General features: G+C 42.8%; 1 protein-coding gene across 1 annotated transcript in view; it reads right to left on the bottom strand.

The window, feature by feature from the left end:
• NPTN (neuroplastin) overlaps positions 1 to 20,432 on the bottom strand; it is a 36,934-nt gene that overhangs the window by 14,084 nt on the left and 2,418 nt on the right. The window contains exons 2-4 of the mRNA XM_042941464.1: positions 17,313 to 17,484; positions 13,615 to 13,709; positions 728 to 861 (exon numbers count right to left, since the gene is read on the bottom strand). Coding sequence (XP_042797398.1) covers positions 728 to 861; positions 13,615 to 13,709; positions 17,313 to 17,484 — 401 coding nt within the window. The remainder of the gene's footprint in view (positions 1 to 727; positions 862 to 13,614; positions 13,710 to 17,312; positions 17,485 to 20,432) is intronic.

The raw sequence follows: 20,432 nt of genomic DNA, 5'->3' as shown, positions 1-20,432 counted from the left end.
TCCAGGGTCCCTTCTGATTCTGATGATTGACAAAGAGGATGCCTGAAAAGTACAGTGCTGGGCATGCAAGGCCTCAGGAGAGGAGGAATGTATGACACCCTCTCACAGAAAAAGAGACTGGACAAATGTCACGAAATCAGAGAGAGAATGAGAGTCTAACAAATATTTGACTCCCCCAACACCATCAAGAATCATCCCACAGATTGAAAAAGATGTCTTCTTTGACCTTTTCTGGAGCAGATACTGTCAGATTTCCAATGTCTAAGGCTGCTCCTGAGGCTCATCATGTTGCCCCAATTCCTAATCAGTACTTTCTGTGTCCCAGGCATATATTAGTAATTGCCCTCATTGCCTTGTCTTTCCAAAAAACAAGAAAGGTATGTTAAGACTACACCAAGAACAATATTTTCTTTAGGACAGATGCACTAGAATAATAAAAAAAAGTTTAAGATTGGGATTAGCTCTTTCAGCTTCTTGTCTTGAAGGCAAACCAGTCAAATCGCTTAGTAGACAAACAGCTCTAACAGATCACGTAGGGATTCCAGTGCTGGACAGAGACTGTCAGTGACCTCCAGATTCATAACATTCATGACTAGAAAGGGTAACTGGGGCCATGCCATTATGGCAGGGGTTGCAGAAACTGGTCCAGATGTCTGGACCTCCCCAGGAGAAACTCCAGCAACCACGGAGACCCAGGTATAGAGAATCAGGGCTGCCTCCTACTCACCATGGGCATACCATTCTCCTTCTTGCGCCAGATCCACTCTGGGTGCGGGTAGCCAACTGATTTGCAATACATCATGGCATCTTGCCCTTCATTCTTGTTCTCGCTCCGTTTGTGGCCAGTGATGTCAGGAGCAGCTGTGAGAAACAGTGTTGAACAGTTATCATGGGAAGCTATTCTGAAGAGGATACAAAGGCCCCACCTACTGACTCAGAGCCCTGCTTCTAAGATAGCCAATCTTTAGGCCCGTCCTCATATTTATCTTTGATAACATGCATTTCAGGTCAGAACAGAGCAATGGAATCAAACCATGCCCTACCTCCCACCCACCAAAGCAGCCAAAGCAGATACCAGGATTGCTATATGTGAAGTTCTGCTATTAATACAGGTGGCTCTCTAACCTCCTGGAAGAGGGGGCATAGGCTCAACTGCCCTAAATTAAAACATCCTTTAAAAAAAAAAAAAAAATGCAAACAGAAGCTATTATCATCTCCTCTTCCAGTCATGGTTTTTTCATGCCTGAACTAATAACAATTATGGATTATATCAAATGTCATATATTCCCTTAAGGAAATGAGAGATCTCTAAGGTCAAACATTTAAAATCAAGTCAAAGATTGCAAGGTATATAAAAATAATGAATGCCTGGAGAAGCTATCTGATGACTATCAATGGGCAAGGCTCTTCCAGGAAAGAGGGAATCCAGCAAATCCGTCTTCACAAGAAACGAATAAACAGGAAATTCAACCAGTGTCCCAAGAGATTTTATTAACAGTTTAAGAATCTGACCTGTACACCTGATTTGCAGTAATCTCAATAAACCCAATCTTGGGGGAATTTCTAGACATGTTAGACGCTGCTGGTCTTCTCTGCTTTAAGGGATCACTTAGGAAGAAATAGACAGCACCTGTGGTTTAAAAATTAGATAAGTTTCAAGGATCCAGGAAGCCTGAGATGGGGGCTAATTCTTTGAATTTAGCCTCCTTTGATCTTGACAATATTTTCTACCATACCTCACCAGTTACAGTAAGTAATGTGAAAGCAATAAAACTCAAAGTAGGCCAGATGTCACGCAGTTGGCCAAGACAGGAAAGAGAAATCAACAGGTCTGGTCCAAATTCAAGTTTTGCTAATTCTTTAATTATTCTGTGCTTCATTTCTACACCCATTATCAAATGGAGATAATCCTAGCCCCTGCCTACATCCAGGGGCCTTGGGTAGGAAAGATTTAAAACACTCACTTTGCAACTATAAAAGCCTGTACAATTGTATTATATCATGGGCTTATCCCATGTTCCCCCTCAAAACAGCCTGTTTTTTCTTGGCTTAAAACAAATCCAAAGTTCTGCTACTTCTCAGACTGTGCTTCCAAGGCCACCTCCAGAGGCACCTGGACAGAAATGGAATGAATGAGGTCCCAAGCTGTCTCTATCACCACTGCCAGCCAAACTGAAACCTGCTCAGTACTACACAGTGTGTGGTGTTTTCTATCTAAAGAGGAGGTTTTAAAGGAAATGCCTTTTTGTTTTTCCAGGTAGACTTCCTCACTGCAGAAGGGAGTGGGCCAGGCTGGCTCCATCTCACTGCCATGTCACCAGATTTCTCCCAAAGCCACTTGGTTACTGCTCAGACCTACTGCTCCCCCTGTCCCCCTTTCTCAGAGCTTTCTTCAGTCAGTAAAGAGTGAAGAACATCTTAAGTCCTCCAAGGAGCAAGCTCCAAGGCAATACACTAAGTAAAACACCATCATGGGGAGACACAGCAAGCAGGACTACCACATTTTGCTTCTAGTTGTATTTCATTCATCTGACAAAGACTTGTTGAGCACCCACCACATGCCAGATACATCACTGACTAGTGGGGGAAGGTCTTTCTACTGAGGTGCATTTTCGCACAGTCATGAAGAACACTAAGGGAGGAGCACACTCCTGTATCTGTGGGAAGAACACTCCAAATAAAAGACAAAAAGCCTTGAGGCACAGGTGCACTTGTTATGTACAAGGAACGGCATGGAGGAGTTTGGCTGAAACACAGTAAGCAAGGCAAAGATGGTAGGAGATGAAATCAGAGTGAATGGAGCCCAGATTGAATAGGACTTTGCAGGCCACTGAAAGGACTTTGGCATTTACTCTGAGTCAGCTGGGAAGCCACTGGTAAATATCAAACATAGGTATAAAATGATCTGCATGTTTTAACAGGCTTCCTCTGGCTACTATGTAGATGACTATGTGCAATCAAGACCATTTATTTAAGGGAGCTATTAGAGTAATCCAGGCAAAGGAGAGGGTGGTTTGGATGAGGGCGGTAGCAGTGAAAGAGATTCCGATACATTTTATAGGTTGAGTTAAGGTATTTGTTAATGGAATGGATGTGGGATGTGAGGAAGAAAGTCAAGGATGACTCAAAGGTTTCTGGCTTGAAGAATTATAAGAATGGAGTTGCCAGTTACTAAGATAAGACTACAGAAGAACCAGGTAGTTTTTTGTTGGCTTGCTTTTGTTTTGTTTTTGTTTAGGAATGGAGCAATGGCTGTAGTAAAAACCAGGAGTTCAAAGTTGAGGACATGTTAAGCTTAAGATACGTCTTTAACCTCCAAGTGAAGTTGTCAAGTAGACAGCTGAGTATCAAGTCTGAAGCCCAGAGGAGTAGTCTAGGGTGAAGATATAAATTTTAGAAATCAGCTTATGTGTGACATATTTTTCCGTTTTCCTTTGACCCACAGAGAATACCCACTCTAGCCCAGTTAACTAACTAATTCCAATAGTACTGTGAATTCAGTACCATCAGCTTTTACCTTGGGGACTCATCTCAAGGTTACACATTAGAACCACCCAGAAGGCTAAAAGTCGATCTGGTTTATGGCACCATGGCCTCCAAGAAAGTCACTATTCTGTGCAAACTGGTGCAGCCACTCTGGAGCACAGTATGGAGGTTCCTCAAAAAGTTAAAAATAGAACTATCCTATGGTCCAGCAATTGCACTACCAGGTATTTACCCAAAGGATAAAAAGATACAGGTTCTAAAAAAGAAAAAAAAAAAAAAAAAAAAAGGGGCGCCTGGGTGGCGCAGTCGGTTAAGCGTCCGACTTCAGCCAGGTCACGATCTCGCGGTCCGTGAGTTCGAGCCCCGCGTCAGGCTCTGGGCTGATGGCTCGGAGCCTGGAGCCTGTTTCCGATTCTGTGTCTCCCTCTCTCTCTGCCCCTCCCCCATTCATGCTCTGTCTCTCTCTGTCCCAAAAATAAATAAAAAATGTTGAAAAAAAAATTTTAAAAAATAAAAAAACGTTGGAAAAAAAAAAAAAAATACAGGTTCTAAGGGGTACATGCACCCTGATGTTTACTGCAGCATTATCAACAATAGCCAAACCATGGAGAGAGCCCAAGTGTCCATCAATTGATGAATGGATACAGAAGACATGATATTTACACACACACACACACACACACACACACACGCACGCACTGGAATATTACTCAGCCACCTAAAAGAATGAAATCTTGCCATTTGCAAAATAAGTCAGAGAAAGACAAATACCATATGATTTCACGCATGTGGAATTTAAGAAACAAAACACATAAACATATGGTGGGGGGGAAGAAGAGAGATGGAAATAAACCATAAGAGACTCTTAAAGATAGACAACAAACAGAGGGTTGATGGAGGTGGGTAGGGGATGGGCTTAGATAAGTGATGTGTATTAAGGAGGGCACTTATTATGAGCACTGAGTGTTGTATATAAGTGATGAATCATGGAGTCCTACTCCTGAAATCAATATTGCACTGTATGTTAACTAGAATTTACATAAAAATTTGAAAAGAAAAAAAAAGTCAATATTCTGAAAGGATGCAGACTAGAAGGCCAAGACCTGAGGAGAGAGATGGGGATGGTCTTCACTCCTACCTTGGTGTTTAGGAGAACACTACTTCTCCTTTTCATTCATCTACCTTGGTGTTCTACAGTGGCTTCTATTTATAGATGTGAACATGCCTTAAAGGCTACTATGCACAGAGATTATCTAGGAACTTAGCTACCCCATCACACTTCATTGGTCATATTTACATAGAATAAACCTACAGGAAAGAGTTTTCAATGGTTAGATCTGTTGCTTTCTCCTCAGCTTAGCAAAGAATACTGAGTGAAGCCCTGATTATTCACCCTTAGGATGGTGGGAGTGTCACTAGTATTATGAGCAGAGAGAAAATTAAGCCACATCACTCTATCCTTAAGGGAGTGATTATAACAACTATCACTTTAGCCTCTGGGTCAATGAAAAGTTTTTTCACTTCTCTCTTTCCTTTATGGTAACTGCTCAATCAAAAATCACATTCCTCAGTTGGTGGCCACACTTGTGAACATAGCATGATGCACAAACTTGTCAAATCACAAAGTTGTATATCTGAAGCTAATGTAACATTTTATGTCAACCATAGTCAAATAGTAAAAAAAAAAAAAAAAAAATGTTGGGGAGGGGGACAAAAAGAAAGCAAGCCTGTTCTTGTCCTACCAGCTAAACAAGACAGTGGAACCAAAGCAAGAAATGAAACCAGGCTCTCAGAGCACATGTAAAGCACTGGTCAGAGAGCAGAGGGGCCCTTAGGGCTCAGCGTCCACCCATGGTGGTTTTTAAATAGTCTCCAAATTCTTTGATGTTCTTCCCTTCAAAAGGTGAAGTGTAATAGCTCCCTCCCCTTGAACGTGGGCTGGACTTAGTGGCACAATTCTCATGAATGAAGTAAAGCAGAAATAAAGGTATGCAACTTTGGATAGTTCACAAAGCCAGTGTGGCTTTCTCCCTGCTCTCTCTCGATCACACAATCTGGGGCAGGTTAGCTGTCATACTGGGAGGCCACTCAAACAGCCTGTGGAAAAGGCCCACACAGTGAGGAATTGACCAACAGCAGCCATGTGAGGCAGCCACTGAGGACACAGATCCTCCAGTGCCAGTCGAGCTTTCAGAAGACTGCTGCTTGCAGTCACCCCCACTAATCTGCTCCCTAATTCCTGACTCACAGAAACTATGAGGTAGTAAGAGTTTCTTGTTTTAAGCCACTAAGTTTGGGGGGTCATTTAACAACCCAATGAAGAAAGAAAATATTACCCCATTTACATAAAAGAAAACTCAAGTTTGGAAAAGTTATTTAACATCTAAAATTACACTGCTAGTTAACAGTAAAGCTAGAAACAAATTCAGGGTTGATCCAGAGGCTATGCTTTTTGAACTTTACATACAGAAGGGAAATAAACCAAACTAGAACAGAGTCCATAAAAATAAAAATATACAGTATGCTTTACAACATGCATAACAAACTGTCCAAGTGTTATCTTTGCTTGTAGAGGTACTGGAACATTCCAGATCTGTAGTGGACTGATTTACCTGTCACAGTTTAACTACTCCATACACTATAACATAAGTAAAAAAGCTTTGGACTTTAAGTCAGAGGAATTTAGGCTCTAATGAGACTACTACTCACCAACTGAGTAACCTAAGGCGGATCATTTAAAGTCCTTTAAGTCATTTAAGTTTCATTACTCACTTTTGTAAAATAGTAATATTCACATACCTCACAGAGATCTTGTGAGGATTAAGTTATATCTCTGTATCAACTAGAGCTCGGGGTCAAAAATAAACATTTAAATTGACCTATTAGTAGTCAGGGAAAGGAAAGGCTAGGCTTAGACTCTGGCCTTTGAGTTCTAAGACATCAAAGAGATGCTGATTATTATGTTCTCTGTTTGCCGACACAAACAGGACTTGTGCTTGTAACTCCAGTAAGGTTTAATCAGGTCAGATACTGGACAAATTTTTATTAATGGCCTATTTACTTATATTAGTTAACATGCCTTATCTTCTGTGGGCTTGCCACGTAAATAAGGAACTGCTTAACCAGGATCTGCTGGTCTGAAGGTAGGTCTGAGGAGTCTGACACAAATACCTTACTTCCCTTTGCCCTCTCGGGGAGGCAAGGAGGAAGAGAGAGACTTTAAATTTTTTTTTTTTTAACGTTTTATTTTTATTTTTGAGACAGAGAGAGACAGAGCATGAACGGGGGAGGGGCAGAGAGAGAGGGAGACACAGAATCGGAAGCAGGCTCCAGGCTCTGAGCCATCAGCCCAGAGCCCGACGCGGGGCTCGAACTCACGGACCGCGAGATCGTGACCTGAGCCGAAGTCAGACGCTTAACTGACTGCACCACCCAGGCGCCCCGAGAGAGACTTTTAAAGAGCTCACAGACCCACTTGGGAATTAACTGGCTCTCTCCCTTCATTAGTCACATACTCCAATGAAATTAGATAATGGATAGATATCCTTCCAGTATCCTAATGAATGGCAATACAGGGGCTCCAAAAGAGTCTTAGTTCCCCATCAACACCCAACCCAATTTCATTATCTGGGTCTGTGGGTGAGAACAACCTCATGCTCCTCAATACCTTCTGTTGCCTGACCAGCCTACACTCAGAGCAGAGCGTCCAGCTTCTCTGTCAGACTGGTGGCTGTAGAAAGTGTCCACTTAGGCAATGGAGTTATGTTTACCTGAAGCTGATGTTAAATACAGTTAAGCACGACAGAGCCGAGAAAGGGGTCATGGTATGGAGTTTCTTACATAGACTGCTTCTTTGGTGCTCACTTTTCAAAGCAAATTCATAACCTCACAACTCATTTTCAAAGAAACTCTATCCTTAAAGGTGTCAATGAGTAGCCTGTTTCTAAGTAAACATACTATTCCATATGATGATCTCATTGCTTCCTTTATGTAGCCTATCAGATCCCAAAGACACCTCATCTTGCTGTAGGCAAAATTAAGAGGCTTGGCTGAAGAAGGCAGAGATAACAGCAAGATTTACTGTTGGGGCACCTGGGTGGCTCAGTCGGTTAAGTGTCCGACTTCGGCTCAGGTCATGATTTCAGGGTTCATGGGTTTGAGCCCCGCATCCGGCTCTGTGCTGACAGCTCAGAGCCTGGAGACTGCTTCAGATTCTGTGTCTCCCTCTCTCTTTCAAAAATAAACACTAAAAAAAAAAAAAAAAAAAAAAGATTTACTGTTAAGCCAAGGGCTAAGCCCAAGAAGCAATACGAGACTGGTCAGGATGGAAGCAAGGATGCTGGCTTGTGGCTCAATAAGCCTTCTCTACACAGAGTAGATTCATCATCAACTGTAAAGATTAAAGCAGTCTGGGACTTGTGCTGCCTTCAGCAGATGAGGCTTTTCCCTTTCCTGCAGGAGAGAGCACTGAGTGGGTAGTAACTGAAGTCTCCTCTAAGACCATGATTCTAACCTTGGCTATATGCTATAATCACCCGGAATGCTCTTAATAAAGCCTGATGTCAGACCACATTGCCTACACATTAAATCAAGTTTGAGAACCACTGCTTTCATACCCTTCCTCGCACCAGTGTTTGAGACAAGGCGACTGTAAGAAGGAGTGTCCCCTAAGACAGGGAGATGAGTGGAAGTATGGGGAACACTGAGGTGACATTCTCAAAGTTGAGAAGGTGACACAGGCGCTACCATGAGGAAAAGAAGCTTAGAGATCATTTTCCTTTAATAACCCAACCTCTCATTTGTATCCATATAAGGGAACTACAGACTGCTGGAGCCTTACAGGACCTCCAAGACCATCTATCTCATCCTGCTTCATCACATGCTTGTGGAAGCTGAGGCCCAAGGTAGGAGAGCAAACGGTTAGGGCCACAGCAAGTTTAATGGCAGGGCAGGATCAGAATCCGATTCCTCTAACTCTCAGTCCAAGGCCTTCTAACTGTTACATGCTGCACACAGTAACATGGCTTAGTGTTCAGGAGCACAGGTGAGAACCCACGTTCCACTCTTTACCTGCCACACCAGTTAAGTCATCTAATTCCCTTGAGTCTCCATTTTCTCCCCTGGAAAGTAGGAATAACAACAGCATTTCCATCCAAAAGTTGTGAAGACTACTGGGAGGACAGAAACAGCAGTGCACCCAGAATGGCGCCTGGCATACAGTTAATGTGCAATGTTAGCCATTCTTATTCTTATTAATGAAGGCCAGGGTAGCACCATGAAAAGAAAGTATAGGTATGGTTATCTGGGCTGAAGTTGATGCTCAAAGTGTTCTAGAAGCTTCAAGGTATTATTATTATTTTGCTCTCGAAGACTTTTCAATTCTGAGTCAGAACCAGCTTTGCCATCAGCTCTGACCTCAGGATGTCACAACCTCTAAGCGTCCTCACCTACCAAACTAGCTGCCTATCAAACAAATAAATAACCATGAGAACAATCTGCATGCTAAAGGGCCATACAGATGAAAGATATGTATTATTACTCTTAATGATATTCGGTGTCATCACCATGAGGTCCATCTCGGCCAGTCTGAACTGTAATATATCATTTGTAAGGCCACACAACAGAGGAGGAAACAGGGATGCCAGACAAGGTTACTTAAAGAGATCCTAACATTTAGTCATAATATTAAAATACAAAAAAACTAAGAAGTATGGAGGGAAAAACAAGATCAGTCTTAGCTCTGGTACCCCCAAAAGACTGAAACTCACCCGCAGTGCCCAGTGAGCAGGAAGAGATAATGAGCCTGATGAGACCCGAGACCCAGACCTTCATAGGGCTGGGATGTACCTTTCACAAGAGGCAGCAGCATGTTTGTTGCAGAGGATTTGATGACCACCAAAATCTTTTTCTAAAAACAGAATAAAATTCCATTTCCTTGTTTCTTGGATTAATCAAAATAACTGAACAAAGAGGATGGGGTTTAGGAGTCATGAGAGGGATTTCTTCCTTTTTGCAGATTTCACAGACATTTTTATGTGGTTTTTTTATGAGCACATTTTTTTAATTTTAGAAAAGGAAGAAAGGGGAAGAGGGAGAGAGTAAGAGTTAGAAAGGTTAAAGAATTACAGGAATAGAAAGTTCAATACTTATCCAATCACAAATGCTCTGTAATGAGCTGTGGACTCTCTGGAAGACATAAACCTTGAAGAGTCGAAAAGCTGGGGAAAGAGATGCCTCCCCAGAGTTATCTAAGTGGATCCCCAGAGAGGCTGGGCTATGGGGCAGAGGTCCCACTAAGGTCTAGTCATTGCTGTTTCCTCTCCCCTGGCCAGCCCTGCTCCATCTTTCACCTCCAGCATCTGCTCAGGTCACCTGCTAGATACCTAAGAAATGTAATCCTAAACAGTAACAGTATCTTCCTGTTTACACTGTGCCTCATTCTTGGCCTTTGAGAAAAAAAAAAAGTGAAAGAAAAAAACCCTACTTCAGACGCAGGGCCTTCCCTACTACACGTAGATATTACCATCCTCAAAATTCCTTTCTTGACAGACTAAGGTGGAAAACATTGCCACCTCAGGGCTGTTCCAGGACACACACCCCTCCCTCGGATTCCTGCAGCCTTCTTTTCTCTTGCACACAAGTAACTCAAGATGTACTGATCTGCTGCACAGTGCCCAGTTCTGGCCTAGTATAAACCCTTCACTCCCCACAGTGCTGAGCCCAAACAACACCCCAGGGAGGAGGTGCTGAAATGCAATAAAAGCCAAATGGGGAAGAAAAGGACTGAGTGCAGAACAGGTGCTGAAGAGATCTGTCTGGTGTAAATTCTATTGCCCTGACACGCCGAGTTAGTTAAACCACAAAGAAGACGCTCAAGAGACTCCTTTCAACAGAGGTCACTCATGTTCCTTAAATCTCTCTCGAGTACAACCACCTCTTACCTGTATTACTCAGATTTTTCAAGTCTTTATAGCTATAAAAAGGTAACTGTCTCTTACCCACCATAGAGGCACCAAGGAAATAAAACCAGAGTTTATATGAAAATGCTTTGGGAATCAATCAACCTCTCTCTCTCTCTCTCTTTCCCTCTCCCTCCCACCTTGGTTCCTTCTCTCTTTCCATCTCCCTCCCTCCCTCTCTCTCAATGCAAGGCATTGGGTTGGCAACCACAACCACCTAGCTTAGAATATGATCCTGGGGCACCCCCAGGGTGGCTTAACCACCTAGGGTGGCTTAGTCAATTAAGTGTCTGACTCTGGATTTCAGCTCAGGTCACTACTTCATGAGTTGTGAATTCAGGCCCGAGTCGGGCTTTGTGCTGACAGTGCAGAGTCTACTTGGGATTCTCTCTCTCCCCCCTCTCTCTGCCCCTCCCCCACTCACTCACTCTCTTTCTCTCTCTCTCTCTCTCGAAAATAAATAAATAAACTTTAGGGGTGCCTAGGTGGCTCAGTCGGTTAAGCATCTAACTTTGGCTCAGGTCATGATCTTACAGTTCATGGGTTCGAGCCCCACATCAGGCTCTGTGCTGACAGCTCAGAGCCTGGAACCTGCTTCAGATTCTGTGTCTCCCTCTCTCTCTGCTCCTCCCCTACTTGCACTGTCTCTCTCTCAAAAATAAACAAACATTAAAAAAAATTTTTTTTTAAAGAATATGATCCTGGGCCTATAGCAAATCTTTTTGAAGCTAAACAGAAAAACTCAAATGTTCAGTCTTTTCCATACTAAACTAAGGATCACCTATAAGACATTAAATGTTCACCTGTCTTCTATCCAGGTATTAGGGGACAGAAAGGAGAAAGACTGGAATTCCCTGTGAATTTTCTTGAGAGACTAACATATCTGTCCAAGCTAATCACAGCATATGCTTAGGATTCTATGAAAGAGAGTTTTCTTAAGGTCTACTCCTAAAACCAGGATAGCACCACCTGCCCAATCTTCCTCGCAGAGCTGTTGTCAGTAAAATGCAACAGCACACATCTCGCGCAGTCACGATAAGATGCCATGGAATGTTTTAACTTCCTCTGAAATCACTCCTGCTTGCAGCCTCCCATTCTCTGCCCCCCCAGCCCACCACCTCCTATCTGCTAAAGACAATGTGAGGAAAGATGCTGCCTCAGGGGCCACTGAAGCCCACCTCTCAAGCAGCCAAGCCAATGGGAAACCTCCTCTGTCTCTACTCCTGAAAGTGCTGCTAGAAATCATTAGAGCCCAATCAGCACTATCACAGGGAAGCCAGGACTAGGAACTGCATGTAACCATCCTTTAGGTTTGGGGAGGGTGGCTAACTACACACACCACTTTCCCTCCCTCGCCCATCCTGCTACCTCCACACTTGGACGCTGTGCCAAAGGCTCAGCCTGGAATGCTGCAGGGCCTCTGGTCTCTCGTGGAGGAGTAAAACATCTCCCCATGCAGGCCAGCTCACCCAGGTGAGGAAAGATACATGGCAGGCTTAGAGAAAAAGCGACTTCTCACACCTTCATCCTCATGTTGAACAAATGTGCCATCCTTCAAAAACAGAGATAAACCCAGATCCCTCCAAGAAAAGCCCTGAATTAATCAAAGCCCACATTCTCTGGCCGGTGTGGACTACTACCAGGCCATCGTGACTAAACCCTTTCAGGCATTTAGAATTCAACGTGGCAGCTGGAAGAGACACTGGCTGTCCTTACGTCAACTTACAAATTAGGGCTGGGTCACCAAGACACTACTTTCATTTAATAACAGATCATTGAAACTTGGAATCTAAGCCTTTCTTTAATCTGAATTTCTAGTCTTCTAAATATTTTAAGAAAGATCTGATACTTGCTATTATAGGACCTTCCCATTTACTAAATTTATCCCTCCAGCTGCTAAGGATCACCCAAGGATTTGAAGAACAAATCCGTATCCTTCCTGAGCAAAATAAAGACTGAAAAAAATCTGGGGCACCTGGGTGGCTCAGTCGGTTGAGCGTCCGACTTCAGCTCAGGTCATGATCTCATAGCTAGTGAGTTCGAGCCCCGCGTCGGACTCTGTGCTAACAGCTCAGAGAGCCTGGAGCCCACTTCAGATTCTGTGTCTCCCCCTCTCTCTGCCCCTCCCCTGCTCATGCTCTGTCTCTGTCTCAAAAATAAATAAAAGCATTAAAAAAAAATTTTTTTTAAACATGAAAAAAATTTAAAAACCCTCAATTCTTCAGTCTGACCTCAAACAGCAACCCCACCTCCCCCTGGTCATTTTATAAAATGGATAAACATGGGATTGAGAATCAAGATCTGGATTCTAATGCTAGCTCTGCCACAAACCACTCTGTGAGCCAGAGTTCATGGCTGTACTTTTCTGGGTCTCAGCTGCTTCTTTGAAATAACACAGGAAAGCTGGGATTCATGATGTTAAGTAGCTTCAACTTTTACAGTTTTCTTGGCCCTTTTGGGAACTTTTAGCTACAGCTGCATCTTTAAGATGCCATGCACCCAGAGTTTCTACTAAAATTCTAATGAATGGGGCACTTGGGTGGCAACAAACTTCAGCTCAGGTCATGATCTCACGGCTTGCTACTGTCAGCGCAAAGCCCACTTCAGATCCGCTGTCCCCTTCTCTCTGCCCCTCCCCCGCTTGTTCTCTCTCAAAAATAAAACAAACACTAAAAAAAAATTCTAATGAATTATCCACAAATAGTTTATGTTCACTCTGCACACTGTACTTTGCCAAATCCTTCTGGCCCATTGGAGATCTGTGTAATAATATTTGTACGGCACTATTTGCTCGAAAACATTTACATAGGTTGAACCATACGAAGCTGCCAACATTCAAACTTTTACCAGACAAAAACAGCAATTTCATATGGTTCAAACTACTACATTAACTTATTTATTCCTCCTTACAACCCCATGAGGTAGATTTTGCAAATGAGGAAACAGGAGCACAAAGAATCTAATAACTTGCCATAGTCACACAGCTAACAGATGATGGGGTTTGGATTTAAACCTGGGCAGCTGAACTCCTGAGCCTGTAGTCCTACCATAATGTTATATTGCCTCCCATAATGGGAACAAGAACAGCTTGAAGACTGGGAGTCCAGAGCAAGGTAGTGTCTCAGAAGGAGAGTGAGAGGCTCACACTGCAGCCTCTGTTGGGTTGTACCTTTCACTTCAATGGTGGCATTTGCTTTAGGAGCACTGACAAAGTGATATACACAGTGGTATTCGCCTGAATCCTCAGCTCTCGGCTTATTGATCCTGCAGAGATGAGAAAAAAAATCAAGTAAGGAAGCTGGGAACAAATATACAACAAAATATACAACAAAAGAAGAATCAAGAGGGTAACCAGGGACTCTCCTCTCCAAACTGTGTCCCTGAATGCAACTCCCCTCCTCCTAACTAAAAGCAAAAGCCTCCCTCCATGAAACATTAATGCTTTACTCCTTACTGGGAGTAAGATAGAATACAAAGAATGATACATGGTCTCTAACCTTAAACAAGTAATCAAAATAGAGGGCTGTACAAAATACTATGGACTATATTTAGATATTGAGGATGGAGCCATCACCAAAAACTTTTTGCTCACCTTGTGGTTCTAGTCAAATAAATAAGAGCAGAAAAAAGCAAACCTTTTTCTGTGTTTCCCTAAAGACCCTTGTTCTTCTCATCTTGTTCTTCCCACCCTGTATTTCAGTAGCATGCCTTTCAATAAGTCTACTCACCAACAGGACCCAAGGGATAGTTTAAAAAAAAAAAAAAAAAAAAAAATCTGCCATCACAGCACCCACCGCAGAGAGGCAAATGCACTTTTAATGCTTAAGTGCAGCTAAAACTCCACAGCACTGCATAATCTGCCGTACCCTCACCTCAGCCACTTTCTAGCCCTGCTGTGCTCTTTTCAGTTTTTCAACGTGTCACACTCGTTCCTATCTCAAAACCTTGACACAAGGGGCGCCTGGGTGGCTCAGTCGGTTGGGCGGCAGACTACAGCTCAAGTCATGATCTTGTGGTCTGTGAGTTCGAGCCCCGCATCAGGCTCTGTGCTGACAGCTCAGAGCATGGAGCCTGCTTCTGATTCTGTGTCTCCCTCTCTCTCTCTCTCAAAAATAATAAACATTAAAAAAAAAAAAGTTAAAAAGAAAAAAAGCCTTGACATGAGATGTTCCTTTACAGAGAATAGTTCCCATCAATCTTAGCCTACTTTTGCATCAGTCTCGGCTCACATCACTTCTTCCTACCCCCCAATCTAAGTGACATCCCCTCCATGATATTATCTCTAATACTACAATGTCATTCTTCACAAGCATTCACCACAACATGTAATTATATGTTTATGCAATTGTTTGATGAATGTCTAGTTTCCCAACAGAACAAGTTCTATGTGGACAGGCACTGTTTATTTTGTGAACAGATCTACACCCAGCTCATGGCCTCGCTGGAATATAGCAGGGGGATGAATAAATAAACGAGTAAATGATGGAGTGAATGTAAATTCAGAGTGCATAGCTGTACAGAGATCCCAACCAAGGTAAGTAGAGGGACAAGGAGGACTGTAGGAAGTGTGTATGGCCAGAACAGCACTTCCTCTGAATTCACAAGGTGATCCTTAACAAGCTGTCTTGCCCCTAATGACCAACTTCACACCAGCTCAGCACACTATGGCCTACACACACCCCCAAACATATGCAGTAAGGCTGGTGTGTAATTACCGAAAACAGAGAAATCCACATCTGATAACCATTATACAGATCCTGCTCTTTTACTCAGTGGTTAAAACAGAGAACTTGCAATGGTGAAAGCTCCACTGCACTAGTTAATGCCTGAGAAAAACTCAGAGAAACCTTGACCACTGAGTGGCCGAACATATTTATCCACCTTACTGTTCAATCGCAAAAAAGAAATACGGGTTACTAGACCACGGATGAGGAGAGACACACAGTCTATCCCCAGGACTGTCTCAGCATACCCATGGCAACCTAATATTCTAAGAGGAACTGCCAAGAGTCTTCTAAACCTCATACAAGTGGCTCTTCTTAAACCAATATCCTCCCAACTGGAAAACAGACACAAGTCAGCTGCTCTTAGCAAATGTTCCACAGTTTGGAGAAAGAGCAGCAGCTGTATCTTCAGAGCTCAGACTGACTCTAAGTTCCTTGAAAAGACTTAGAAAGATGACTCCCAAGCTTGAGCCCATGCCTATGGGCTCAAAATCTCCCTACAACATTCCCATCAACTGGGAAACAACGCAAATGGAAAATGTCCCCTACAGCTGAGCAGGAGCAGGGTCTGAGACTGGCTCCATGGCTGACCAAGCTAACAGGTGGCTCAAGGGCTCATCGGCTGTTTTTTTTTTTTTTTTTTCTTTTCCCCACAAAATGTGGGAGAACACAGACTCCTTGAAAAACGGACAATGCAGAACACTCCTGGAGAGCTTCAAATAAACTAAGAGGAAGAAGAAAAAAGAGGAAGAAGAGGAGGAGGAGGAGGAGGAAGAGGAAGGGGAAGAAGGGGAGGAGGAGCAAGGGGGAGGAGGAGGAGCAAGGAGGAGAAAGAGGAGTAAGGGGAGGAGAGGGAGGAGGAGCAGGAGGAGCAGCATTTTATAAAGTCAGGCTCAAATTTATAATTACAGTTCAAATCTATATGGGTGACATAGTACAAGACCCAAGAGAAACACAATTGGATGTCTGGTACCTTGAAAGAGTTGTTAAAAAATACAAACTTGTAAAACTAAGAAACAGACCAGGAATATATATATGCCTTTCATTCCACCAAACACTTCTATTTGATTAATGTTTTCCAAACTATGAGAATACAGCTGAGGCTATATTTCCAATTTAATACGAGAAGAAACTACAGTGGAGACAGATTAGCTTGCCACTAAAATGGCAGGGGAAAAAAAAATGACCTAGATTCTAGAAAGTCAGAAGACCTGGAACCAACCCTTGCTTCTGTAATTTACTAGATACAGTATTTGGCCTGGAAAACAGTCATTACTCTTGGAGTTTTAGCTTCCTCACTTGAGAAAAGGAGGAGGATCCAGAAATTAATGTGGGTCAATAAATAAGGGGTATGAAAAGATCTCAATTTTGCAAAATACTGCAGAATGTCCTTGCTACTACTGGGTACACAAGTCTTCCTGATCTCACTCGAGTGCACTCTTTCTTCTCACTGCATAATCCTGCCAAACAGGATTAGCCGATCCTTGTCGGGATTAGGTTTTAAACACAAACTATTCTGAAAGGTGAGGTGCCATGTGTTCTAGATATTACAAAAAAAAGCACCAAATGTTTGGGTGCCAGCTTAACTTCAGCCAGCAAATATCCCCCCTTTCATCAAAGGATGTTTACAGGCTACTAAACTTATTCCAGATCACTAAAGAGCCCTATATCCACCGGTCTTGATCTGGTTATGGTCATATTAATCACTCCTAAAAGGTAACTCACTAGGAATTCTACCCAATGGCGAAAGATCACTTACAGTGTTCTTGCTCTAAGAGTCCTAAAGCAGATTTCATTCTGATTCCTCAAAGCACTGACTTAAGTCAAGGGACCTGCATTCAAGTTCTGACTTTCCTACTGACTAGCATGGTTACCCTGAGCAAATCACACCTTATGCCCTCCGTTTCTCTATTATCATAATGAGGGGAACACCTAGAGCTCTCAAGCCTAGCTATTCATTGGACTCCGTCGGAAATCTTTAATAGGTTCCTGGGCCTCACCCCAGACACACTGGATTAGACTCTCCAGAGAAGGACCATATATATCTTATGTGTCTCCTACGTAACATAATTATGGATTATGAATGTCCATAGTAAGTTCACTGCTCCCTCCCATCTTCCTAGGAGCTGTTAGTCCCTCTCACCTGTATTCCATGTTGCTGGCATTCTTGCGAGTGGCAGTCAGCTCTACCCCATTCTTTGTCCAGTAGCTGTATGTAAGGGTGTGAGAGCTGGAAGTGAGGTTACACTGCAGAGTGACGGGGAGAACAGGGCTGTCTCGAAGAATGACCTCTTCACTGGTGACAATCCGTGGCTCTGTAATAAGAGTGCACAGTGATAGAGAGCCACAGCCTTCTGTTCTCTGTAGCCCTGGCCTGAGAATTGGATGGGGTAGGATAGGGAGACTAGAAGAAGAGGGAGGGCAGACAGGACCACATGAGGAATTTCACTTTACCAGTTTGGAGGAAGTCAAGAAAGGAAAAACAATGATTATAAGCAAATGACCACTAGCGCAGACAACAGCCTGAAGACCAGTTGGCCTAGACGTGAAAAGAATGGGAGTATTATGGGTACTTATACTGGCAACAATCCACTTACACTTTTAACACCACGGTTTTATGATATAAGAACCACCAACCAATTCAGCTTCAATTAGAAAACCAGGCTCCACCTTGCAGTTCTGAAGACAAAGGCAGTATCATTTATATAACTAATAAACTCCCTATGGAGTCACTAGGCCTTGGAACAGTAATTTCTATAATTAGATAATACATGTATGGCTTTTCCCACATTTAATTCTGATAAACCTATGGCAAATCAGCCATGGCCATTAGTTATGCAGAAAAAGTGTAGATCCTTAAAAGCAAATTTCCTGCCAGAAGTCTATTGTATTTTCCAAAATATGCCACGGGAAAATTCTTAAGGAATCATCACAGTTCTTCTCTCCAGCCCATATTTATTCCCAAAACAAAACCTTTTCAGAATTCCTGTTTAAAACACATTCCACTGTGGAGATAATATAACTAGAATGCAGTATGTGTTGGTATTATGGGCTGTAAACATTTTAGAGCGGAGAGGCCCTTAGAGTTCACTAAACCCCACTCTTGAAGAGCTAGAGACAGAAAATGGCTTGTTCAAGGCCATAATTATTATTAGTGGCAAAGCTGGGCCTAGAACACACATCTGACTGAATTCTCTACCTCTGCCTCCCTTTCCCGGCCCCAAATGCCCCCACACACTTTCCACCCTACAGCAAGTTACATACTTCATCTTCTGGTTCTATCCTGGGCTTAGATAACCTGGGGTCATTAGTTTAGAATCTACAAAAATAACCTATTTGACCCAAATATTAGAACACATTGAGCAGAAATTCTGTAAGGCACACTCTGTCATTCCTGGAAGGTTCATCCTTAAAGCCCTTTGAATTCCACCACTATATGAAAGTCAAGATGTTTGTTTGCTGTCTTTTTGTTGTTGTTACTTATCTCTAATCTTTTCCCACACTTAAACATTTTCAGGTAAAGTCTAAACTTTTCCCATCCACCATTAGAGGTATTTCTTCCTCTTTTATCCTTTTTCCACTTTTTCTCAGAAATTCTTGACTAGCTTCCCATTTCCCTGCGCCTGGCAACTCTGTAGCAGCAACCTAACACCATTTTACGCAGTATAGTGCTGACTCTTAACTCTTGAGGACAGAACTCTCTCCCTTCACTGGAACTAAACTTTGTTCACTGTGCAGGGAGGAGGATAGTATGGAGCAGTCATGGGACACTTGAAAAACATAATGCCCAAGGACCTCCTAATCAATGCAACATTTCTGACTGTAGACTCGTATCAAAGAACACTGTGGCAAATAAAGCAAATCCTCAAGTTTCTTCAATTAAATTGCCTCTCACTATTTTCTGACTCTGGCAAAAGGATAATGGTTATCTTCCATTCAGCACTGATCCTTACTGGTGACATCAAACAGGGTCTCTATGTACAGATAATGGAGGCATAGCAGCCACTAAGACAGAAGCAGATGCATGTAAACACGTTAGCGCAGTGGTGTCCCATGGTTTCCAAAACACACTGGACAGAAGCCAAATCCCTGGGCCTTTAAGTCGAGCAGAACGGCTGCAAACCCTGCAACGGAAGGCGCACACACACCATCAGCAGAAAGCACCACAATTCCAAGAAAAATCAAAACCAAGCAAAAACAAAAACAAAAAAAAAAAAGAGAGAGAGAGAGAGAACCAGTACTCCACAGAAATTAAAAATATAAAGGCAACATTAAAACCCAAACACACTTTTAGGTTTTTACTAAATTTTTATTATCCAATTTTATTTCCTGTCCCATTTGGGACTCTCCTGGTTCTTCTTCTCAGACTGCACTGAGAAAGGGTAAACTCTGAGAATGAGGCCAAGAGCTTCTAGATGTTTAAACACAAGGAGGCCAAAATAAATGCTACTCTTACCTGTGACGATGCAAATGCCCACTGCAGCTCAGGGAGATTAAGAAGTTGATGAGAGCAACCTGGTAGACTTTCTGCCAAGAATTCTTGGAAGGCAAAGGAAAGCACTTTTCCCCTTAAGTGTTAAAGATCCAGGAGAGAGTCGGCTGGGAGCAAGTGGATAATTTAAATAGGTTTAAATATGATTCTGCACCATAGGAAGGTTGTAGGGTATGGTACCTCCCTCCGATGATCGCTGTATATGGAAACCAGTGCTAACCCAAGCTCCTTGGCCATGGTGCCACATCTGCATTCTGCACCAGGATGAAGGTGGAGCTTTTGTTTCTGTGGCCCAGCAATGCCCATGAAAGTCCAAGAGAGATGAACATTTAGGAGAAGCCCCAAAATTTTTGCCTGCCACTGACTCCTACAGAGAAGCAGTGGATGGGAGACCCCTACCCTCACCGTCACACATGTGTAGAACATGCTATGGCCAGGGAGATACCCTAAAAACTGGGCATATTTCTCATCCTGTCTTATTTTACTCAAGGAGTTCTGGGGGGAAATACTGTCAAGGAGTCATTTTAGAAGACTTCAACCTCCTCCTGGAGGCAAATGTCCTTGGGATGCTAAGATCATAAAATCCAATTAGAGTGAATTCAGGGTGTTTTTTAAAAGTAGCATCAGCAGGATGGCTCTCTAAAACAGTTAACTAGAATTAACTGATTGATGGGGAAGTCTGGGATGAGACTGAACCAGGGTTTGGTTCAACCACATGCAGACACTTCTAAGTTAGGAAGTTTATTTCCAAGTAAACTGGAGAAATGTTAT

The sequence above is a fragment of the Panthera leo genome, chromosome B3 (genome assembly GCF_018350215.1).
Source record: "Panthera leo isolate Ple1 chromosome B3, P.leo_Ple1_pat1.1, whole genome shotgun sequence".
NCBI classification, from domain to species: Eukaryota; Metazoa; Chordata; class Mammalia; order Carnivora; family Felidae; genus Panthera; species Panthera leo.
Note: the sequence above shows the minus strand (reverse complement) of the source record. Positions and strands in the feature narration are given on the sequence as shown.